The following is a 26,063-nucleotide window of genomic DNA, read 5'->3' on the forward strand; positions in this document are numbered from 1 at the left end:
AACTGTGATCCCACTGAGCCACGGCATAATATGTTGTATCTGTATTGCAATAACGGAAATGCGGTTGTGGGCGTGACCTATAAGTGCTCTTTGTGGTTTATAGGGTTTCATTATATGTACTTTCTCACGGAGTTACTTTTGGGAAATTGTCCGTCATGGTCTTAGACTTGCCACAATATTATTTGTTGAGGTCAAAACGAAATGAAAAGTGGGTTTTGTTGGTGCAAATCATATTCACTGGGTATACGGCCGTGAATCAAAAACGACAACAGGCCATATACGTCAGAAGTGGTTGCACGAATCCGGCCACGTCTAGCTGCTACTGCTAGATTCTTCTGACGTTTTTTATGGATTTCATGTCTCAAGAGAATTCATTTCCTTAATGTATGGTGGTGCTCATATGCAGCTGTAATAGACACGGGCAGAGCGGCGGTACTTAGTATTTAACATTGAAAGAATGAAAATTCGAAGGCACTACTATAATATTTCATTATTATGTTATTAACCTGAAAACTTAAGTCAATTTTAAAGAAAAATAATCAATGTTAATAACATGGTGCGATCTTCAGCATACAAAAACATAACAACAATAAATACCGTGTCTAACGGTAGCTATCATAAGAGAAACATAGTTTTATAAAAAATATAAAGATAATAATTTTATAATGGTGTAAAAGTGTTCAAGCTATCTGCAATATAATTATAATGAAGCAGTTGTGTTTTTAAATAGCCCCTCATCACCTACACAACCCAATCCCCTCAAATTTAGAATATACGAATTTTGGGAAAGCCTTGAATCGCGCTGATGATGTTTTCAAAACATTGTACGTAATATAAATGTGTATATAACAACAACAACGTTCAGTTCATGTCTACCGATCATCAACACTCACTCGCTCGATGAAAATCTTCTCTTTGGTGTATAGAAAAAAGCACCGATTTCACTGGTTCAAAATTGTGGAATGTTTTTTTTTATTGCTTAGATGGGTGAACGAGCTCACAGCCCACCTGGTGTTAAGTGGTTACTGGAGCCCATAGACATCTACAACGTAAATGCGCCACCCACCTTGAGATATAAGTTCTAAGATCTCAGTATAGTTACAACGGCTGCCCTACCCTTCAGACCGAAACGCATTACTGCTTCACGGCAGAAATAGGCAGGGAAGTGGTACCTACCCGCGCGGACTCACAAGAGGTCCTACCATCAGTAAATGTTTGGTGAATGTTTTTATATGGGAATAGTATATAATAAATTATGTTGCTCTTTAAAATTAAACTTTATTTTACTTAATATCTCTGTACATTGTAACAATCTTCATGCACTTACACTTTATCCTCGACTATAACCTATAATTTCATTAACTCTGACAGCTTAATGTAGCTTTGAGGATTTAACAGCTTACAAAAATAATCTTAAGGCTATTTCTGTATAAATTTGTAAATTGCGAGGTTTATGTTTAGACGTATTGTCAGTTTGTGTGCAAAAACATTTATGTTTAGCTAATTTATTTCGTCTGCCTTGACATATGATTTGTTATCGATACATAGGCCTTTTTTATGTTATCTAGACGCTTAAGTCGTCATTCCTATTGTAAATTAAAACATTTTATTATATTATTTTACATGAAATAACTTTTATTGGGTATTAAGTTTTATATAACAGTAATTTTATGAAATGTAGTTTTTTAAATACTGTACCGTAATCACACTTCGAATTTAATCTCAGATTATTTTTGTTAACTCGTTGGTCTTTTGACATGATAGTGCCCACTGTACTACGTGCTCCGGGCTACATTCCAAGTCAGAGTCAGTAACTCTGTCAAAAATATTTAATACTAGCGGCTCGCTCCGGCCGGCTCCGCTCGGGTCTTTAACAAAAAGGACAATGCCCAAAAGTGGGCCAACTTTATGTCAAAACTATTTGTACTTGAAAAACTATGCCTTATTTTTCACGTTGTTTAGTTTATGTATCAACATTTCTTTCAACCTGGCATTGTTTTCCAAAAAAATAAATTACTTAATTGATAACATCCCAAAACTATCCATGCCCTGGTTTTTAAATTCGCCAATAGGCAAAGGGCTTAGCCCATACAGCCTTATAGTAAACCTATATGCTGTCAAACGAAAGAGTTGTTTGTGACTTGAACAACAAATTAAAAAAAAATTGCTAATGCTTATAATTCACAGGCTTCTTAGTTTATTTTTGTTGAATTCAATATTTATTGTAATAATAATTATTACTTAAAACCATGAATTATTTAATATTTTTAGATATTAATATGATTCCATTAGTAAAAATATCAATGGCCTACCATTACTCTATTCTTATTATATATGATCAGAGAGTTTTGGCAGCAACCCGAGTGAAGCGTCACTTGAATTTTTATTTTAATGTTTTTTTAATAGTTTATTGTGTAATTTGTATTATTTGTATTTGTAATATTGTGTATAAAAGGTCTGCGTAAGCTCATGCTCAGTCAATGTGGTATTCGTCGAGTTGACGTCAAAACTCCCAAAAAGCAATAAAAAGAGATACACCGGCTTTTTATTGACATAAAAAATATATAACTTCGACAGACTAGGCTGTATAGGCTACGCTCTTTGCCTGCTTATTGGTGAATTTAAAAACAACAACAACAATATCGTTGCCGGCTTCCGGATTTTCATTTCATTTTATTATTAATAAAGGATATAATATTGATAAAATGTACGTAAGGGTTTATTTCTAGCAACATTAACCACAATTAACTTATTTAATACTGTAAATAATTATGAGAGCGATTATTGATTTCGAAGAAAACAATTAACAACTTAATTTTAGCTGCAGAAAAAAACAGATTTCTCTTAAACCTGGGTGAGAATATAAAAATCGTTTTCTGAATATGAAACGATATTTCTTCAAATTAAGTTAAAACCATCATGACAGGACAACTTTTTTTAGGGGCCCAAACGCCCATAGAAAATGGGCATTGTCCTTTCAACGATATTTGACGCTATTTTTTTAATAGTTAAACATATGCTGTCCCGACACTTTTTGTAAATAAGTAATAATGTGTTCTACAAAGTCGTAGTGCATTATTTTATTCTATCTTCAATAGTTTTCGCAGGGCACGCAATGTAAAGAATATTTTAGGTAATTTTTTTACACCTTGGGTTACATTATTAGAGCTTTAGTAAGGATCCCTAATTTTTTTATGTCACTCAGGAACAGTGTAGCTTCCGAACAGTGAAAGAAATTTTCAAATCGGTTCAGTAGTTTCGGAGCCTATTCAATACAAACAAACAAATCTTTCCTCTTTTTAATATTAGTATAGGTTTAGTGTCTAGGTATATTTTCCCCCGCAAACACATAAAGTCAGCGTCAGAACGTTACCTAGATAAGACTATGCGTCATGATAATCGCCTTATCGTTGCCGCCGCTGACTACTCCCCGAATCCTGATCACGCAAGAGCCAGTCACCGTCGTCGCCCTAGACACGTCCTTACGGATCCATCAGATCTAATAACTCTTGCATTAGATGCCCTCAGCTCTAACACTAGGCTTGGGAACCCCGGTAACCGTACTCGTCGAACTCGGCAAAGAGTTCGACGTGCAACCTAACCCATGGATCAGCCCCCTGAGTTTCTCGCCGGATCTTCTCAGCGGGTAGTAGATTCATTCGCGCAGCTGCTCTTGAGTTGTTAGGTCTCCTTCAGAGGCGCTCGGGCAGCTGTTAGCAAATCCCACCCCTCCAGGCTGAGCCTTTGCTCGCCCACCTGTTCTGGTGAAATTGGAAAGGCCTCCGGGCCACCAGTAATGCTTCAATCATAAAAAAAGTATATTTTTCAACGTGAAAAGTCTGTTCTTGCACTTTGTGTCAAGTTACCCAAGTGCACATAAATTATATGTGATGTCGCTAATATCGTTATTTTTTTCAGCAGATCACATGAGTCCGAAACTGGATCATCATGTCGGCCGTGATGAGCACCCTCTCTATGATAAGCGGGGGCCGCCGAGCTCATCGGAAACCAGCTTCTAGGTAATAAAAGCTATAATTGAGGAAAATATAATTCCAAATCCTATCTACTTTGACCACAGTGAGATTCTGACCTCGTGTCGCATGATTATAACCGTGAGATCTTTTTCCATTCCGACAGGAGCCCTCTTCTTCGATATAGCGAAGGCGTTCGACAAAGTCTGGCACAACGGTTTGATATACAAACTGTATAACATGGGAGTGCCAGACAGACTCGTGCTCATCATACGAGACTACTTGTCGAACCGTTCGTTCCGATATCGAGTCGAGGGAACGCGTTCCCGGCCCCGTCACGTCACAGCCGGAGTCCCGCAAGGCTCCGCCCTCTCCCCGTTACTATTCAGTTTGTATATCAATGATATACCCCGGTCTCCGGAGACCCATCTGGCGCTCTTCGCCGATGACACCGCCATCTACTACTCGTGTAGGAAGAAGGCGTTGCTTCATCGACGACTTCAGACCGCAGCTACCACCATGGGACAGTGGTTCCGGAAGTGGCGCATCGACATTAACCCCACGAAAAGCACAGCGGTGCTCTTCAAAAGGGGTCGCCCTCCGAACACCACGCTGAGCATCCCTCTCCCGACTAGGCGCGTCAACACCCCCGCCCCCGCCGTTCGCCCAATCACGATGTTCGACCAGCCCATACCGTGGGCCCCGAAGGTCAAATATTTAGGCGTCACCCTCGACAGTAGGATGACATTCCGCCCCCACATCAAGACGGTACGCGATCGTGCCGCCTTCATCCTAGGACGTCTCTACCCGATGATATGTAGGCGAAGTAAAATGTCCCTTAGAAATAAGGTGACACTCTACAAAACTTGCATACGCCCCGTATGACCTATGCAAGTGTAGTGTTCGCTCACGCGGCCCGCATACACTTAAAATCCTTTCAAATCATTCAATCCCGTTTTTGCAGGATAGCCGTCGGAGCCCCGTGGTTCGTCAGGAATGTCGACCTCCATGACGACCTGGACTTAGAGTCCATCAGTAAGTATCTGCAGTCGGCGTCCATGCGCCACTTCGATAAAGCGGCACGACACGAGAACCCTCTCATCGTGGCCGCCGGTAACTACATTCCCGATCCTGCGGACAGAATGGAAAGCAGTCGACGTCGCCCAAAACACGTCATCTCGGATCCTCCCGATCCACTAACGGTGCTTTTAGGTACTTCAAGCACCGGTCACCGTTCTCGTCGAACCCGTCGCTTGCGACGAAGGGCTCGACGAGTAAATTAACTCTCAGACACAGCCCACTGAGTTTCTCGCCGGATCTTCTCAGTGGGTCGCGTTTCCGATCCGGTGGTAGATTCTGCGAAGCACAACTCTTGCTAGGGTTCGTGTTAGCAACATCGTCAGGTTTGAGCCCCGTGAGCTCACCTACTAAAGTTAGGGTTACGCTGACATAGCCGCTAGGGCTATCAGCTTAGGTAGGAAAAAAAAAAAAAAAAAAGAGATCTTTTTTTTTAAGGGATTTTCTGACCTGGTAACTCAGACCTTTAGGTCATGTCTTATTTTAATTTATAAATCTTTTTTGTTATGAAAAATGATAATAAGGAGTGAAATGAAATGAAATGAAGATTTGAGACATTAATCAACTGGGATGAAATTAAATGACATAAGATGAGATGATATGGGATGGGATGAAATATAATCTCAGTAAAATGGTGGTGATTTACTGAGATATTTTTAGTAGACTTATTGGAGGATCCCGAGAAGTTACGTCCAGCCGCTTTGTTTCATTTTCCCACATTTGTGCACTTTCAGAGATAATAAACAGTTAATAAGCCACCGTTATTGCACATTTAAACCCGAAGAAACACTAAATTGACAAAATAAAACAAATCACACAACTTCACTCCTTGTGTTCCAGCCAAAAAATACACCGTGAGATCTTCTATCTCAGTATTTACAGCACACAAAAAATTAGTAGTTTTATTGATTGTTGGTAATTTTAAACAACAGTGAATAATACGTATTGTTCTATAAATATATGAAATTGTAATAATAATATTACTAGTATCATACAAGTTTCTAGATGAACACCGCGCTCACCCACACAATATCTCTTCTTATGGTAATATGAATTTAATATGATGTTGTAATATTCTATGTTGGAATTCCGATACAAGACAAACAGCTTGTGGTAAAGGTTCGTATAAAGATCGATCGTACAAGGAACATTAAAAGAATTAAATCTACCACTGCATTACCGATCTCGGGTGCCCGCTTTCAGTCAGTAAATATCTACAGTTGGCATCATTGCGCCACTTTGAGAAGGCGGCACGACATGAGAACCCTCTTGTCGTGGCCGCTGGGAATTACATACCCGATCCTGTAGACCGAACCTTACCGGCATTACCTTTACCCGAGCCTTTGTTTTTGAGAAATTATTTCATATTTTTTCTATTTGTGGCCTCAACGTACACACATTTAGTCAGTTTCATATTTCTAGATTCATACGATCGAAACATAGTTAGTCAACGAAAGCATCAAGTATCAAATATTTTGCAAAGTACTTTGGATATCATTTACAATTATACTATTTCGGCGTCTCGTCATGGCTGACGTAATTCGAGATTTTAAAGAAAAACTATGGCCCAATTCCGTAACCTTGGACCGTTGGCTGAGTTTCAATATAGACTTATCATATTACTGTAGCCTTGAAAGTATCGTAGAACTTACAAAACAAAATAATTACTAAATAGTTTAGACTATATTCTTCTTATCGTTAATAAGCAAAGAGAACACAATAATTTCAATGTAATATAGCAATGTAAATGCTCCGTGCGAAAAAAATTAAAACACATAAAATCATGACCGAAATCCGGTTCAAATAAGGAAGTTATTAATATCCGTCAAAGCCACAGCAAAGCGTAGCCGAAATTACTTATCAGTTAATTATACGTACATTCAAAATCTGTTCACTAACGCTTTCCACCGTTTTTTGTAATAACATACTCTTTATGTATCGGTCTGTACAAAGTGTAATATTAGTAGGGCAGTAGGGATGAACTGGGTTTCCGTGGCGGTGGTGAGGGTAAAAAAAGAGATGGCGGTATCATCTCAACAAATGCCGTAGAGTCTTCGCCATGAAATATGTTGTATAAAACACAGAGAGCACCACAATCTCTGTAGACCCAGAGGTTCCAAGCTATCCGTGTACACAGAATTATCAACAATCCAAATGGCCCTCTTCTGTTTGGGTTTAAATGGAAGTAGTTTTTACTCTGGCACCTCAGCCCAGAAATAGCCCAGAGAAGCAACAGGGCAGCCCATGTTATAAGTCAACTTGGCCTTACCTTCCAAATGGCGCCCACACTGAACTCAGACGTCACTTATCGTTTCTTTCATTATATTTTAGCCTTAATATTAGTCAATTAATTGTGAACTAAAAAGCTATTTTTCAACAGCAGTCGTAAGTCGGGGCAGTTCTCTGATGCTGGAGAGGACCGAAGCCGCAGCCACCATGACCTCAGCAAACAGCAGAGATCCGCGTCACTGGTGAGTCCATGTCATACTGTTCACCAAATAATTGGCACGTCAGACTGAAGGCGGGCTATCCGGAACCCGTCCAGACAGAACCACATACTATCAACCTCAGGATATTTAACACACACACCTAATAGCTTCACTTTAATAATAGCAATGCGCATTCACAATATCAATTTTGAAAGCCTCACAACCTCTAATTAATTAAGAATCGCTAACAGATGGCCTTTGCACTCGCTGACTTTTTTTTCTCTACTTATTCGATGGTAACCTAAGAGGCTATTCCAGCTACGCCTGGACGGGTAGGTGAGCTCAGGGGCTCAACCTGAGAGAATTTGGTAACACTAGCCCTAGCAAGAGCAGTGCTTCGTAGTATATACTACCGGAATCGCGACCCACTGAGAAGATTCGGCGAGAAACTCAGTGGGCTGTGACTATGGGTTAGTTCGTTCGTCGAACTCTTGGTCATCATCGACGAGTTCGACGAATGAAAATCTAATCATTACGAAACATCTAAAATACAACCGATTTCACCCACACTGTAGATTACATATAGAATAAATAATTCGAACGTGAGAACGACCGTACAAAAATTTGTGTTACATTAACTAAATAATACAAATATGATACCCACATACATAACATTTACACAACATATATCTACAACAATAACATGACGTATAATATTATTTCACATGATTTAAAAACGGGATTGTTACAATGAAAACATGGTAATGACCGCCGTTCAACAAAACTAATGTAGACTTCAAGAACTTACGTATATTGTTTGGAAACTTTTGCTGGTGGTAGGACGTCTTCTGAGTCCGCACGGGTAGGTACCAACACTCTGCCTATTTCTGCCGTGAAGCAGTAATGCGTTTCGGTTTGAAGGGCGGGGCAGCCGTTGTACTATAAAAACTAAGACCTTAGAACTCATATATCAAGGTAAGTAGTGGCATTTTACATTGTAGATGTCTATGGGCTCCGGTAACCACTTAACACCAGGTGTACTGTGAAATTGTCCACCCACCTACGCAATAGAATAAAAAATCTCTGATTGAATGCAGCTAGTCGCATCAAGACTGAGAAAGGTACACAATTAGACAACCGTGTGGCAGGATGATTTAAGGGTGGGACATGCGTTATTCCAATGACTCTGATCGCGTCTCACAGCGTGGGCGGCAGCGTTAACGCCGTGGTCGTGACCTATTAGATATCCTCTTCTAACGCCCGCAATAGAGAGAGATACATAAACCTACAAGATAGGCAAAGATGTGCGGTCGAGACCACTATTGAATCAAGAACCGTCTAGATTTATTACCTTACTTAAGGATTTGATCCAGTATATCTATATAAGGGCAAGAATTATGATTAAAAGCGATCTCTTCCAGACAAACACAGAACGAGACAATAATTTCATAAAGTTTATTAGGTATAATAATATTATTAATATCATTTACCAACATTTTGTATCTTAATTTAGAGGAGATTAACTATCCCTTAAATTATTATATTTTGCAGGCGTTTTCGGTCACCCTAACACGGAAAAGAAAGTTCATCCCTCGATAATAGTACAATAGGCAAAATTTCATGATGATCGGATGAGTAATAAAGACTTGAGAACGAAACAAAAAAAACAATCAAAAAACTAAATTTTTTTTATTGCCCTTGTAGGCAGACGAGCATACGGCCCACCTGATGGTGAGTGGTTACCGTAGCCCATGTACTTCAGCAATGCCAGAGGCAGAACCAAGCCGCTGCCTACCGTTAAGCCAACCCGTTACTCATTTTCGCAATATTAGTATATACAATGGATAAGATTTTTGTGTATTCTAAATATATACATAATCCATTAGGATTAGGATTATTAAATCATAATGATTAATTCCACGTGGCTCGCTGAGAATCGCATCAAACCCACGGGCCATTGTAAGGAGCCGTGTCGAGTTTATTTGTTGCCTATTGTTCGTAGTAATGTCGAATGTAATTTAGACAATTAATACAGAATTATATTACATAAATTAGTAGTTAACCTTCTGTAATGTTGTGACTCGCCCGGGTAAGTACCGCCTATGTTTCTCAAATGCAATAATGCCGCGAGATACCTCTCGCTACTACCGTGTAGTACCGTGTAGGAACTGAGATTTCGACCTCATATCTCAAGACTCAAGACGTAGTAAACTCCATATTGTTGTGGCGTAGCTATGCCCAGCCACGACATTGTGCCTGATTGGTTCCTATTATGTCTCCTTATGTTATACATATCACTACATAGTATAAAACAAAATCACTTTCTCTGTCCCTATATCTGTCTGTCCCTATGTCTGCTTAAATCTTTAAAACTACGCAACGAATTTTGATGCGGTTTTTTTAATAGATAGAGTGATTAAAGAGGAAGGTTAATATGTATAATAACATCCATGAAATAGTGAAGAAATCAATAATAAATTACAGTTTCCGAAGCGAAGCGAGGGCGGGTCGCTAGTATTATATATAAGTATATGCAGTAATCAAAGCAATCTACACAGAGATTTCAGTTACGATTTTCTATGGTACTAAGAAAGCTTAGGATTATTGAAGACAGTCGTATACTGGTCATAGTCGTATACTCTTATTATAGACACATCTTTTTTTGAGTAACACATACAACATTAAAGCAGATTATGAAAATTTATACATGTTCCAAAAACAAATCCACTAATTACTAATATGATACCTCAATAAAACCGCTCAGCCGCACGCAATCAGATACCCGAAAACACAAGACAAAATCAAACTAAATACAATAACGGTTTAGTTCGAAGCTATACAAAAAGGAGTACATACATGCTATATTCCTTATTTCTGTGAATTTAAGAATTCTTGAGACAGTCTAATTTTGGGGCACAAGCTTGTAAAAGGATATATATCGATTTATAAGAGTATTGAAAACGTGATCAGTTCTGCGTATGGAAATAACATTTGCGTATTCAGCTAACAGAGACGAGTTAGTAATGGAATGCTCTGGGAAGGAGAAAGCAGATTGCGTGCTCACGTGTCGATCGTGTACTTGTTGGATGTTATTCATGTTTCGTCGAATTACATGTTCAATAATAATTAGTAATCACAGTAGTCATTGGTAACACATCTCATTAAGTCCAAAGAAACATGCTCCGCAACTGGGAATGCACCCGGAGGGCATATGTAGAAAAAACATCTGCCATTCAGTCAGGAAGGCTACTTATGTTTGCGGCAGGCAGTGGCTTGGCTCTGCCCCTGGCATTGCTGAAGTCCATGGGCGACGGTGACCATTCACCATCAGATGGGCCGTATACTCATCTGCCTACAAGGGCAATAAAAAAAACCAAAAAAAAAATACAATGTTCCTTCATGGTAGAAACAAGGGAGCTGGAGGCGGAGTCGCTCGCTGCCGACTATAGGTGGCGCAGCGAGCTTCGTGCTCGGGGCGTGGCGCGTCTCCCCGAAAGTGAGCTGCGGGCGCGGAAGGCCCATTCTCGGCGGTCCGTGCTCGAGTCGTGGTCGAGGCGATTGGCCAACCCCACGTGGGGGCTACGGACCGTCGAGGCGGTTTACCCAGTCTTTGATGACTGGGTGAATCGCGGCGAAGGACGTCTCACCTTTCGTCTGGTGCAGGTGCTGACCGGGCACGGATGCTTCGGGAAGTACCTGCGCCGGATAGGGGCTGAGCCGACGACGAGGTGTCACCATTGTGGACACGACCTGGACACGGCGGAGCATACGCTCGCTGTCTGCCCCGCTTGGGAGGTGCAGCGCCGTGTCCTGGTCGCAAAGATAGGACCTGACTTGTCGCTGCCTGGCGTCGTGGCGTCGATGCTTGGTGGCGATGAGTCATGGAAGGCTATGCTCGACTTCTGCGAGTGCACCATCTCGCAGAAGGAGGCGGCGGGGCGAGTGAGGCAAAGCTCTCCTCACTACGCAGAAACCCGCCGCCGCCGAGCAGGGGGTCGGGACCGGGGTCGTATCCGTGACCTGGCCCCCTAAGAGCTAGGGGTCCCACCCGTTTTGTGCGGGGAGAGACCTAGACGTGGGGTGGCGTGCTCTGCACGCTCACCCGCAGTAGGAAGCCGGGTGATGGTAGACCGCGTTCCCCCGACCGCTCTGGGGGAAGGTGTAACGCGGCGCCATCAAAGCGGGCTCTCGGCCCGCTGAACGAGGGAACCGGTGGTCGTGTCGCTGGCGGCCGCCGGTCCGGCGTCCGTGGGACGGTGGGATGGATGTAATGTGCTCTGCGTCAACCCTGTCCCGCCGTTTCAATAGCCCCGACTGGGCTCCGGCCCGGTCCGAGGTAGGGCGCCGGTTGTGATCGGCAGGAGTTTTTAGTGAGGTTCAACTCCCACATACCCCACCTGCCGCGCGGGTGGGGATCCGGCGATTTCTCCTGTGGAAAAAAAAAATATGGTAGAAACAAGCCGGAAGGTTGTGCCGATGTACTCATACGGGCTAACGCCATCAAAATTACTGAAGATTATCATATGCGCGATTCAGTTAATCCGATTTGCTCTGTAATATGTAAATATTGTTTCTCAACGTAACCACAGTCGTCAACTGCAACACTCGTGATCAAAATCTTGATAGGATTGTCCGGTCTTTCAACTTCAAACCTAAACCCATCTTTGCCTCGCGGTAGAAACGGGCAGTTCTACCTTAGGAGCATCATCTATCTAGCAGTAGAAGAAATTATGACAAACAATAATAGTGTTTCTTTTTTCAGCAAACCTTGGAGGCTGGTGGTGGGGGCGTGGTCAATCTGGATAGTCTAGAGGCAAAGGTTAGTAAACCTTATTTTTCTTCTGCTTCATCACATATTTCATTGCTGAAGGTCGTGTCCTTGAAAGGCCTTCGTCTTTGTACAATTACCTTCCATTTCGGTTTTCGGCTTCCCTCGGGACTGCTGTAACAGAGAGTCCGGTGAGCGCGGCCATTTGATCCGACCAACGACTTGGTGGCCGGCCGGAGGTCTTTTCCCTTCTACCATACCCACCACAACCAATCTTTCAAGGTTGTCTGCTTGCCGTCGAGCTATGTGACAAAAGTAACTAAGACATCTTTGGTAATAGGTCGCAGACAGTCTCGTTTTTACGCGAAGTTGCTGGAGAATGGATTGGTTTGTTCTGTTGGCGGTCCGTGGTATGCGAAGTAAAGTAAAATTAGTAAACATGACAAAAATTTCCAATTGGTATCGTGAGTCCATTACACTGTCATTGTCGATATCCTTATGAACATGGCACGTTTGACGTGCAATAATACTTTGAACAGTCACTACTTATTATCAGTTGACAATTGACAATCAGGGAAACAACCATGTTTAATAAAAAATTAGAGTCAAATCCTACCTACCTAAAATGAGATTAGATAGAGACCTAAAATAAGATTCCTGTACCATGAGCACCAGATGCATTTAATAAACACAGATATAGATATTAAATACCTAAGTCAAGCAACAAAACCTGTTCATCACACGAACGATGTATGATGAATGTATTATGAAGTCGTCGTGGCCTAACGGATAAGACGTCCGGTACATTCGTGTTTAGCGATGCATCGGTGTTCGAATCCCGCTGGCGGGTACCAATTTTTGTAATGAAATACGTACTCAACAAATGTTCACGATTGATTTCCACGGTGAAGGAATAACATCGTGTAATAGAAATGAAACCCGCAAAATTATAATTTGCGTAATTACTGGTGGTAGGACCTCTTGTGAGTCCGCACGGGTAGGTACCACCACCCTGCCTATTTCTGCCGTGAAGCAGTAATGCGTTTCGGTTTGAAGGGTGGGGCAGCCGTTGTAACTATAATTGAGACCTTAGAACTTATATCTCAAGGTGGGTGGCGCATTTACGTTGTAGATGTCTATGGGCTCCAGTAACCACTTAACACCAGGTGGGCTGTGAGCTCGTCCACTCATCTAAGCAATAAAAAAAAAAAAAAAAAAAAAAAAAAAAAAAAACTACTGTGCCACCGAGTTGATATATTTCCGCTAAAAACCCTTCACTTTCTGCGGTGTCAATAAAATGTATACAGTTAGGCAGGCAGCGGCTTGGCTTTGCCCCTGGCATTGCTGAAGTCCATGGGCGACGGTAACCACTCACCATCAGGTGGGCCGTATGCTCGTCTGCCTACAAGGGCAATAAAAAAAAAATAAAAAAAAGTTAAAAGCTTATAGAGATCAGCTTTAATACTCTCAGAGCTTGCATTTCCGATGTTAGCATGTGAAAGCAACTTTTAATCAGGGCCCTGAAACTGCGATACTTTAAGACGAATATTTTTTTGTATGGAAACTAGCGACATCTTGTAGCGAATGCCCCTAAACTTATATGTTGTTGAAGTTAAGGCATTTAATTATTGTTTACACAGAAAAGAAAAAATAATAAATCATCCAAATCTTCATTTGTTAAAGACAAATTGATTAAATTTTATCAATTTGTGGTTTCTGTAAATTTACAAAATCCTTCGTTAAAAATAAAATATAGGGTAAGTAATATGTTACTCCCATCTACAGGAGGAAACTAATCGAAGCGAAACCATCTAGTGGCCCACGCCCGTAAACATTTTTATTGAGTGCTAGGGTTTGCTTATCTATAACAAATTTATCTGTATTATCTATGCCTTTAATAACGGTCTTTAACGAACATTCCTAACTGCCTTCGTCATAAACATATTTTACACTCATGTATATGAGTACCGGCATTAACATGAACATTATAACATTTAATTAAAACGCATTAACACCAGGTTCGTACTTTCGACTCGTCACACTTTCTTTCGTTTGCTCTTTTTAATTTGTTAATTTTTGCCCATATCATTACTGGAGATGGCAATATATCTTAAATCATTATAAATCAACTACATTATTAACAATGGCGATTGTGAGCATGTGGTTTTTTTATTGTTTAATGTGTAGTAAAACTAATATTTGTGTCGACTTTTTAGCGGGAAAGCGAGGAGTGAAGTTGTGTGATTTGTTTTATTTTGTATATTTAGTGTTTCTTCAGGTTTAAATGTGTAATAACGGTGGTTTATTAACTGTTTAATATCTGTGAAAGTGCACAAATGTGGGAAATGAAACAAAGCCGCTGGACGTAACTTCTCGGGATCCTCCAAGAAGTCCAGTGAAAAAATCTTAGTAAATGACCACCATTTTACTGAGATTATATTTCATCCCATATTATCTCATTTCATTTCATTTAATTTCATTCCAGTTCATTAATATCTCAAATTAATCATCTTCATTTCATTTCACTCCATAATATCATTTTTCATAAAAATATGAATATAAATTAAAATAAGACATGACTTAAAGGTCTTAGTTACCAGGTCATAAAATCCCTTTTATATATAATATTTGTGTCTGTCTAGTTTGTTTCTTTCTGGTCGTTCCCTCAATGCTGAGGATCGTGACTGTATGTCAATCTTCTCCACTCGGTCCGGTTCTGCGCCATATGTACAGCTCCCTGTATCTGGCCTCCAGTCACCTCCTTGAGTTGGTCCACCCATCTAGCTGGCGCTCTTCCTCTAGCGCGCTTCCCCTCCATTTGTCTGAGAATTATGAGTTTCTCCAGGCTGTGCAATGGAGATCGCATTATGTGCCCAAAGTTTATTTGTTTATTTGTGTTCTAAGGGATAGCTTATGCGATTGATTTGGAACTTTAAATACAGTTCGTCAGGGAATTTATTTGCGATGGTACCGCTGGACGATAAATAATGTTTGCGCAATTACCAAGCTATGGCTCTACTAGTATTTCATATCATATCGAGAAGTTAAAAGCGATTTGGTTTAAGCGACATGTTTGCAACTTTACAGGAGAGCCAATCAATAAAAGTTTAAAATTTTGAAAAAATGTAAAAATTACAAAAAAGGTTCTTCAGCTGTTTACATGGAGTAAGCTTAATTGAAGTCCAATTAAAAACATCAAAATATTGGTGCCAATACTATTCTAATTAACTTTAGAAAATATGTCTAAAATTAATAGGAAACAATTATGGTAGTATAAACACGCGTAATATGTGATTAGGCCGCGGTTTAGGTCACATATACTGGACCATGTGAGCGGACGTAACGGACCCCGAGACTGTTTTAAGGATGTAGAACCGGTTATTGGTGTTTTCATTATTTAATTTGGTTCTTTCTGTATAATAGAGAGTGAAAGGTCGCATGGATTGAGGCGTAACTTAGAATCTTTGGGATATCCTACAAACATTACGAAAGCAGAATATTGCGTATTTTTATTGTTATATTATCATCATCATCATCATCATCAACAGCCCACAGTCGTCCACAGTGGTGTAGATTGGGAGAGGCCAAGACCAATTGGGAGAGGAGAGCAGTGTTATATTATGCACTATGCTAATATTATTTACGTGCTATCGTATGTAATTTGCTTTAAATTAGTTTTATCTTCGGTTTTTGCGAGTGTTTGACCAGATTATAACTAACGGTACGGTATTTATTACGTAAATGTCTCAAAAAAAATTTAACTATTCAAAACTTCGAAAATAACTAAGTGAAACTATGAATCAGTAACAAAACATTCTAAATTGAATGGACGTGAACTATCTTCTGGAAACCGGAAAATACCGAGCACGTTCTACTGTTGAACATCAAATATCATTCACGAAAATACCTTACTTCAACCAGGAATCAAATAATATATTTACTTTAAAAATTATAATCTAAAAAAGATTCAAAACAGACTTCAAGATTGATACATAAAATAAGCTTAGCAACGGGAAGTTCCTCGAGTGTATCCTATCAAACAGCAAAAATATTTCAAAATCGATCTACACGGGACAGATCAATCGATGCACATAAATTTTAATGTGTAAAATACAGACAATCGGACGTAGAACCTCTTCCCTTTTGAAGTCGGTTAATAATTATTGCTTGAAAGTACTTTGTGGCAAAAACTGGTGAAACAATGCAATAGCAGCACCTCCATTAAGATATTATTCAATAATAACTTCACTTTACCATCACATAAGTGATTCAATTAGTTCGAATCCCGATCGACGTCAGTTTTATTTGTTAAGGATATTGTCACTTGGTGTCTGGATCTATGTACTTTTGTTGTCGTCTTTTATATTTATGTCTTATCACTACATAGTATAAAACAAAGTCGCTTTCTCTGTCCCTATATCCATATTCCTATGTATGCTTAAATCTTTAAAACTACGCAACGGATTTTGATGCGGTTTTTTTTAATAGATAGAGTGATTGAAGAGAAAGGTTTATATGTATAATAACATCCAATAAATAGTGGAGAAATCAATAATAAATTACAGTTTCCGAAGCGAAGCGAGGGCGGGTCGCTAGTTTAAAATTATAAATAAGACATAAATATAAAATAAACTTCAAATAAAATTTCATCAACTTCCTAAACGCATTAAGATCCACTTCCATATTGAAGTTAAGACCTCGTCTCCCAACGCAAACGAATTCAAAGAACTATATAGGTATATTATTTGTTGTATTCAGAGATATGTTATCTCAGGTGGGCTTGTAAATTGTCGTGTCGAGACGTAGTGACATTTAAATGCGGCAAAAAGATAAGAAGCATTCGAGAAGGTTTTATTCACACTTTCATATAACTAATACGCTTTCATTTCCTTTTTTTAATGTCATTACGTCTTATTAAATGTCTCTTTTACGTAATATGTTTTTTTTTATGTGTCTACTTCCATAATGATTAATTAATCACTATCAAGGAGGTTTTCATGTTGAAGTTTCTATTAAATTAATTGACCGAATATAACGTCCGAATGTCTATTACCAATATTCAAGAATGGGTAATTAAACATAATAAGTCCGTTGAAAACATAACGAGAATCGGCTTACGTTTAGTTTTAAGATCTAAGAGTTTCAAGCTCTTTATGTGGATTGAGTGGATTGGGTGCGGCCAGCCTTTTCTTACAAACTTAATTTCGTTACAGAAAAGTAGTTAAAGGTGAGACTTTAGAACTCATGTCTCAAGGTGGGTGGCGCATTTACGTTGTAGATGTCTATGAGCTCCGATAATCATTTAACATCAGGTGGGCCGTGGGCTCGTCCACCCATCTAAGTAATAAATAAATAAAATGTGCCGCAAGTACTTTGGGTATTCAATTTAAGGAGTAGGTTAATCATGTCCAAGTTGCTACAAACAGCCATATTTTCTGTGACGCATTTCAAATCATTTTTATTTTTTTATTGCTTAGTTTCTGGTAGATTCTGCGAAGCACTGCTCTTACTAGGGCCAGTGCTAGCAATACTTCCGGTTTGAGCCCCGAGAGCTCACCTACACGCTAGTGGGAAGCTGAAATACCCTCTCAAGGCTATCTACGTGCATATAGGCATAGTTAGGAAAAAAAACTTACTCTTGTCCTCATCGTTTCTCGAATGTTCTTTATGTATGAATTTCTTTAAAATGAGCTATAATTAGGAATATATCCGTTAACAGTAAACAGTGGCTTGCCAGTGCCCCTCGCATTGCTGCCCTTTGGGCAATGGTGATCATTCACCATTAGATGCAATAAATTTGAAGTAGGTTGGTAACGTTCCCGTTGTAATGTCTATTACCACTTAAGACCAGGTTTGTTCATCTACAACAATAGTGTAAAAATAATCTGTAAACACATCAGCAGCACAGAGCTTGAAAGGAAAAATAGATTAAGAATTCAAACGCGAGAACAGAGACATGTTTGTGGAAACAGTAACCAGTCATGGGAAGGGCCGACGACGATTAACTTCCTTGAAACAATAGTTGGGAAGAAACTTCCAACTGAATTGAAACTATAAATAAAGTTAATTTCCTGCGTAACATAGGACACAGTGCAAGAATCAGGGAACCCATAATCTATATAAATTGGAATAAACTTTGGTATGTATGTTGTATGTAATAAATTATGTTTTTTTTTTATAACAACGAGAGGCAAACGAGCAAGACGGGTCACCTGATGGTAAGTGATTCACCGCCGCCCACGGTCACCAGCGTTTACGCCAGTGCGTTGCCTACCCTTCAGGTAAGAATGTTGTGAATGCGGAAGAAAAGATTCCTGTCATACTACCATCATAATACTAGATAGGTGGCTTCTACTTATTTCGAGCCCGCGCGTATAAATACCACTCACTGTCTTCTCTATTTCTAGTCATACGTTCCGGTTTCAAAGGTCAGATAACTGGGTGTTTGCTCATGGTGGCTCCATAGTGGAGCCATAGGGCCGTACTCTGAACACTATTCAAAATCTGGTGGAACGTGAGCACGAGAATCCAGCAACTAATTAACACTTTTTACAAATTGCCCTTTTTCGCAGTTTAGATTTAGATATTATTTTAAAACCATCTGTTTTATTGCTTTTCTGCGTGCCAATAAAGCTTAAATTAAATTTCGGCTTTCACGCTATGAATGTAACATACCTATATGGCATCCGGTCATAGCTTAATCAACAAGTTTTTAGTTGGTGGGCATTTAGATCGTATGACCATTTACGCCTGTCAAAATGTTAATGAAATCATTGCATTTCACTGCACTATAACGCAGATAGTCGAGATCAGATCCAGCGCGATGCTCGGTTGCTTGCGATTCTGATTGCAATACATTCGTTTATGTAAATTAGGTTCACTGCGATCACACCGTCTGCTTGCAATCTTATAGTTTGTTATGTGGGTATTACCTTTGTACATACATTGATGCTCACAAACGACTTTCACAATGCGTGAGTAACATCGTATAATTAACAATCCCGGAAATCTGTAAGCTTGCGTACAAATATTGTTAGTAGAATGCATTTTACCCACGCATGTCACTCACAGACATCAGCTATGCCAAGGGTACAGGCAAGTCGTTGCCTACCGCGGACGACTCTTTTCAAATCTCGTTTGTGCGATTGCAGATGCGATGTGTGAGCCGCGTGTTGTCAGACCGGAGCCCCTCCTTGGCCTTCTCGGCCTCTTCAGCCGCGGTCCTCAGCGAAGCTAGTTCTGATCTTAAAGTTGCCGCTTCATTCTGTAAATTTATTAAAATATATTGGATAGAAAGTGTATTTGTAAAGTCGCGTGGGTTGAAAAGTCAATGAAGTCGTTGTGACCTAAAGGATAAGACGTCCGGTGCATTCGTATGTACCGATGCACCGGTGTTCGAATCCCGCGGCGGGTACCAATTTTTCTAATAAAATACGTACTTAACAAATGTTCACGATTGACTTCCACGGTGAAGGAATAACATCGTGTAATAATAATCAAACCTGCAAAATTATAATTTGCGTAATCACTGGTGGTAGGACCTCTTGTGAGTCCGCGCGGGTAGGTACCACCGCCCCGCCTATTTCTACCGTGAAGCAGTAATGCGTTCCGGTTTGAAGGGTAGGGCCGCCGTTGTAACTATACTGAGATCTTAGAACTTATATCTCAAGGTGAGTGGCGCATTTACGTTATAGATGTCCATGGGCTCCAGTAACCACTTAACACCAGGTGGGCTGTTTTTTTTTTTTTTTTTTATTGCCCTTGTAGGCAGACGAGCATACGGCCCACCTGATGGTGAGTGGTTACCGTCGCTCATGGACTTCAGCAATGCCAGGGGTAGAGCCAAGCCGCTGCCTACCGCTTAATACTCTCCATAAGCCTCGTTTGAAGATGGACATGTGAGCTCGTTCACTCATCAAAGCAATAACAATTAAAAAAAATCTCATAGCGATCCTCTAGAAACCCTTTGAAGAGTAATTCATCCCAGATCTGCATGGTATTTAGCAAAAAAATATGTCTGGAAATGCTTACGGCTCCGTGGTGGATGGTGCGATAGAGAAAAGAGGGTGTCGGAATTATGTCACACAAGTCCTCTGAGCATTTCCCAATTAAAAATAGCCTCTAAGTAGACTTACAAGTTTGAATGAAGCAGCCGCGTGCATACGTTAGGTTTGACGGCTTCTTCTTAGCAATCTTATTCCTCACGGCGGGTGGCAGCCATTCCGGCGAGAACTGTTTGGCATCAGATACTGTGCTCGTCAAACTTGTAATGTATCAAAATGTGTATGCGTGATTATTTTGCGTTTTCAACATACTTCGACTTAAAACTTAGTACAGTTGTTATTGGCAATTCAGGGAAGAGTCGGCTGCCCATCTAAGCTACAAAAAAGTGTTAGTGTTCTGGTGCCAATCATCTTCAGCGCCGCACAACCGGTCTGTTTCCAGGAGCGGTTCCCTTACACTTTGAGTTCTAATGAAATGATGCAAAGTTACAAGACAGCTAATTATTTTATCGAGTGTAGATTACATGCCAACTGTGTTGATTTAGAACTTGTTCCAACTCCGATATAAACCAGTATACCGTGCGCGAGTAAGGTATATTATACCATATTAAAAACCATCAAAGAGTACTTTTACTGCATACTTCTATTGATTGATTCTATTCAAACATCTAGAGTAGATGCTCAAATATTTAATTTTAATAAATATAGCTTTAAAACTAAAAAACACTTCTTGCGACATCATAAACACATTATCACAACTAGTGACCACAACAACAACAACCACAAATTTGCGAACCTAGGATATTTTTTTATTGCTTAGATGGGTGGACGAGCTCACAGCCCATTTGGTGTTAAGTGGTTACTAGAGCCCATAGACATCTACGACGTAAATGCGCCACCACGTTGAGATATAAGTTCGAAGGCCTTAAGTATAATTACAACGGCTGCCCCACCCTTCAAACCGGAACACATTACTGCTTCGCGGCAGATATAGGCAGGGTGGTGGTACCTACCCGCGCCGCCTCACAAGAGGTCCTACCACTAGTAAATTTAATTTAATCAATATCTGATGAAGAAAGTAGTTGTCGTAAGCCATTCTAGCATATAGCAGGTATCTGTATCTGCGCCATAATCTCCGTTGAAGGGCGACTCTTCGAGCAGATTTAACTCTTCATTTATGTTGCAGATGGCGAATATCGAAGTGTCTCTGTCGGGTCCGCGGCGACGAAGCGCTGGAGCCCGTGACGTCACCAGGGAACTCGATGCGCTCCGGAATGCTCTTAGCGACAAAGATACATTAATACAAAGGTAAGCAGTATTGGTAACGCGTGATGCACTTATTGGTGTTAGGACTTGTCGCGATCCGGTCACCGTTCTCGTCGAACCCGTCGCTTGCGACGAACGGCTCGACGAGCGAATTAACCCATAGGCACAGCCCACTGAGTTTCTCGCCGGATCTTCTCAGTGGGTCGCGTTTCCGATTCGGTGGTAGATTCTGCGAAGCACTGCTCTTGCTAGGGTCAGTGTTAGCAACACTCCGGTTTGAGCCCCGTGAGCTCACCTACACACGTTAGGGTGAAGCTGAAATAGCCTCTCAAGGCTATCAGCATAGGTAGGGAAAAAAAAGCCGCACATAATACCTCCGCTGTGCTTATTGAGATTAATCCCGAGATTAAATTGGAATTAATAGTAGGTCTTATATAAACGCAGCCATCGGCTATGTCATTAAAACTATCGATTGGTAATGTTTGTCAACTATTTATTACAATCCAGAACATACCTAAAGGAGATTAAAAAAATTAAACAAATGGCACCCAGCCTGTAAATTTTTGATTGAAAGGCTAGGCTAGGCTGCCACTAAGCCCAAAGTGGTACAAAAACTGATGGTAGGACCTCTTGTGAGTCCGCACGGGTAGGTACGACCGCCCTGCCTATTTCTGCCGTGAAGCAGTAATGCGTTTCGGTTTGAAGGGCGGGGCAGCCGTTGTAACTATACTGAGACCTTAGAACTTATATCTCAAGGTAGATGGCGCATTTACGTTGTAGATGTCTATGGGCTCCAGTAGCCACTTAACACCAGGTGGGCTGTGAGCTCGTCCACCCATCTAAGCAACAAGAAAAACTGTATCAAAACCCCGCTGCTTCTGTAATTTATTTATTTATACTTTATTTCAGTTTTTTATTTTTTCAACCATAACATATTTTGTTAGTAAGTAAGTAAAAAATCTAACACATAACTATCATTAATGTCATTAATATCAGCTGTAATGTCTGTGTTTGAAGTTCGTGAAAAGTAGTACTTTCTAGCTTGAAGAAACAACTTAGCGCTTCACTGAGCGCCGCGCGTTTGGCTGCTCAAGCTGCCTCTCCCCCGCGTCCCGAGCTAGTTGCCATGAAGAGGCCGCCACACTGTCGCTAGAAGAACAAAGAGCACTAGAGGAACGTGCTGCAGCAGTCAAAGCAGACCTGGAGACTAGACGAGAGAATATACAAGAGTTGAGGAGACGGCTTGACAAGACTCACGTTACCGAGTAAGTGATAATGTTATATGGTAATAGAAGTAGGACCCAAGTAACGCTGTGCGTCATTAGGTCCATGAGGTTAGTGAAACTTCGGTGCTAAATGCAATACCATATTATTCCAAAGCTAATTTTGATTTGCAGTCTCTATCGGCTTTAGTAATTGCTCTACTTTAAATACATAATAAATATATAAAGTTTTTTTTTTTTCATTTTGTACATAGTCCGGATTTATGCATTTTTATTGCTCTTAATTGGTTGACGAAATGGTAAGCGGTCACTAGAGGCAGAACTCAGAATTCATAGGACTCAACTCAACTAAGAATTTCATAGGATAATTGCTGTTCCCCAATGAAACCAGAAAACATTACTGCTTGGACAGGATGCCTGTTCTTTACAGTGCAGGCTTACATTACGCCCTATAGTAATTATGTACGAAGCTTTACGTATAATATCTAAATATATAAAAATAAATTGCTGTTCGTTAGTCTCGCTAAAACTCGAGAACGGCTGGACCGATTTGGCAAATTTTGGTTTAAAAGGTAGATAAATACGAAAATGGTCAAAATTAAATAAAAATAACAATTTTGTTTTTCCTTTGATGTGTCCCCCGTTGGACTGATTCCTTTTTAATTGTTTTAAGTTTACTTTATACAAAAATTTAGGTCTTTTATTTATCGATTGAGGAACTACGAAGTCTGCCGGGTCAGCTAGTTACTTATAATTTCCGTGTATGCATTTTGATTTAAACGTATGCCTACAAAAGTCTTCTTGGTTTCAGCAACATCGACACTAGGATCCAGCAAGCAGAGCTGCAGTACAAGTTGGGACGTGAAGAGTTGGAGCTACTGACGTTGAGCGAACAGGCGCGGGCGCTGGCACAGCTCATAGAACAAGCAGAGGCGGCCGCAGAACGAAACATCAGGCCCACTCTATACAGGTTAGCTTTTGTACTTTGCTAGTGCTACAGTGCTACTCATTGTTTTGGAAGGGGAATTAACGATTGCTTTACTTTAGGAATTATGATGTTGCCGATGATTGACTCTCAAAATGAACTGATTTTCATTATTATTATACAAAATGTCAGCGCCAATCTATCTATATATATAAAAATGAATTGCTGTTCGTTAGTATCGCTAAAACTCGAGAACGGCTGGACCGATTTGATTAATTTTGTTCTTGAATTATTTGTGGAAGTCCAGAGAAGGTTTAAAAGGTAGATAAATATGAAAATTCTCGGAATTAAATAAAAATAACAATTTTGTTTTCCCCTTGACGTGTCCCCCGTCGGACGGATTCCTTTTGTTTGCTTTAAGCTTATTTTACAAAAAAGTTTAGATCTTTTATTTATCGATTGAGGCATAACAAAGTCTGCCGGGTCAGCTAGTGTACAATATATAAAGCGTATACTCCTCTTGCTCGTGAAGGTAGATTCTGCTTATTTCATTACCAAAGTAGACATCTCTTTAGCTACTAAATATCTACGGCACTGGCACTGCTTACTACACGGATACGTATCTATAATACAAAATATTTCAATACGATATTTGGAGGTGCCTACATCTGAATAATTCAATCCTACTCTGCTGGACATATATTCTCACATCATTCAGCACGGTCGTCTTCTATTGACGTGTCGACACTGTATACAACCATGTAATTACTGCATGCGAATATCTAAATTGATACTTTAAGAATCTCTCATCGGTCGACCTCGATTTTTGAGAGATTTTCACATGACGCCAACATAGGGTTGCCATGAAGTTTTACGTTTAGTTCAGTACATTGTGCCGTGGAGATTCTTTTCAAATATTAATCAGTAGCTCTACATTGGCATTGATGGTCAGATAAGCCCAGAATCAACCTGGTTCCAAGCAGTTAAAGTAATATAATACATTAAGTAGTAAGTTTGATTAAAGAACCCTGGCTGTCCTTAACTTCGAAAGGAAACGCAAGTCTGATGTGCGGCAGAAATGGGTAACACGATCGTATAATACTTAGTCGCATTGGCTCACCATATCTATATAAAAAAGGTTTTTTACGAAAATAGAAATCACCATTAAAACCATTCTGAACCATCGGGTCCACGTAACCCTCGGCTCGAGTCACAGGAACGCCATAGAAAGTCAGTCCCGCCTCCGAAACAATGGCGCGTGTTGTAACAATTACTGGTCATTTGTCTGTCGCTATCTGCCATCTCGACAGCGCTGCTAAATCACCAGCTCGGAAATTGATCCCATAGCCTCAGAAACTAACAGTCTAATGGTTTTTTTTCCAGGCTCAAAACAACAAATCATTTAATAGAAAGTTTTCAAATTACACTTGCTATCTACACGATACTTATGACCCCTTAGATAAATGCTCCGAAGCGATCATTTTGACTTAATGATGCCATAAAGGTAACAAAGTCCACAGCAGGCGTTTAAAGAAATAGCCGTCCTAATCTAAAAGCGACAATTTAGAGTGTACCGTTAATTATTTCGACTAAAAACACTTACAAGTTCATTTACCCAAAGAAACGTAAAAGATAAGAAATAATTTATACTGTGTTACACTGTACGGAGCACAAAATTCAAATGATTTTGAGTAACATGATAGCTCAGTTGTCAGTAACTAACAAAACCCTTAAGGTATTTGAAACATAGAAAACAATAAATACGACAGAAACAGCTTTACATACGGCCCACCTGATGGAAAGTGGTCACCATCGCTCATGGACGTCAGCAATGCCAGGGACATAGCCAAGAATATAAGTGCTGCTCCACTGCTGACCATAGTACTCTCCTTTTTTATACCACAATGCACGTTCGCCGCCATTCTCATCCACATCTGCGCCGCCATCCTGTGTACGCCATCAGCATACCGTACCATAGATCTTTCGGCACCTCTACGACATAATTTTGGCTGCCATTACGCCACTGTCCTACTTCCAAGGATATAAAGTCAAAAATCCCTTGAATTGATTACATCGTACCTACTTAGCGATGCATTTGGTATCTTTAACGCACGAATTAACGCGTATTATTTATTCGTATATTATATGATGTAAGAAAAATAATTTCAAGAATTCTCAGGTGGATGTGAGTAGTAAGTACCCTTAGAGTCGGCTCTCGTAATACGTAAAATAAAATATCCTATCAACACGAGATTTCAAATCTTTTATAGATAACATTTCAATATCCAATGAATATCACAAAACGCACGGTTCGGAGCCACTCAGACCATCGCAGCTCGTTTCCCAATGAAACAAAACAATAGAATCATTATTCACAATAACTAACCCAAATGTGTATTAT

The 26,063-nt window shown here is 40.1% G+C and overlaps 1 protein-coding gene across 1 annotated transcript in view; it reads left to right on the forward strand.

Moving 5' to 3' along the window:
* The window catches only part of sprt (PDZ domain-containing protein sprite), a 58,440-nt gene that overhangs the window by 20,757 nt on the left and 11,620 nt on the right, over positions 1–26,063 (forward strand). Inside the window, 7 exon segments of the mRNA XM_028179857.2 lie at positions 3,922–4,019; positions 7,429–7,519; positions 12,240–12,296; positions 21,435–21,556; positions 22,556–22,620; positions 22,623–22,779; positions 23,549–23,707. Coding sequence (XP_028035658.2) covers positions 3,949–4,019; positions 7,429–7,519; positions 12,240–12,296; positions 21,435–21,556; positions 22,556–22,620; positions 22,623–22,779; positions 23,549–23,707 — 722 coding nt within the window. The 5' untranslated portion in view covers positions 3,922–3,948.

The sequence above is a fragment of the Bombyx mandarina genome, chromosome 10 (assembly GCF_030267445.1).
Source record: "Bombyx mandarina strain Sakado chromosome 10, ASM3026744v2".
In the NCBI taxonomy this organism is placed as follows: Eukaryota; Metazoa; Arthropoda; class Insecta; order Lepidoptera; family Bombycidae; genus Bombyx; species Bombyx mandarina.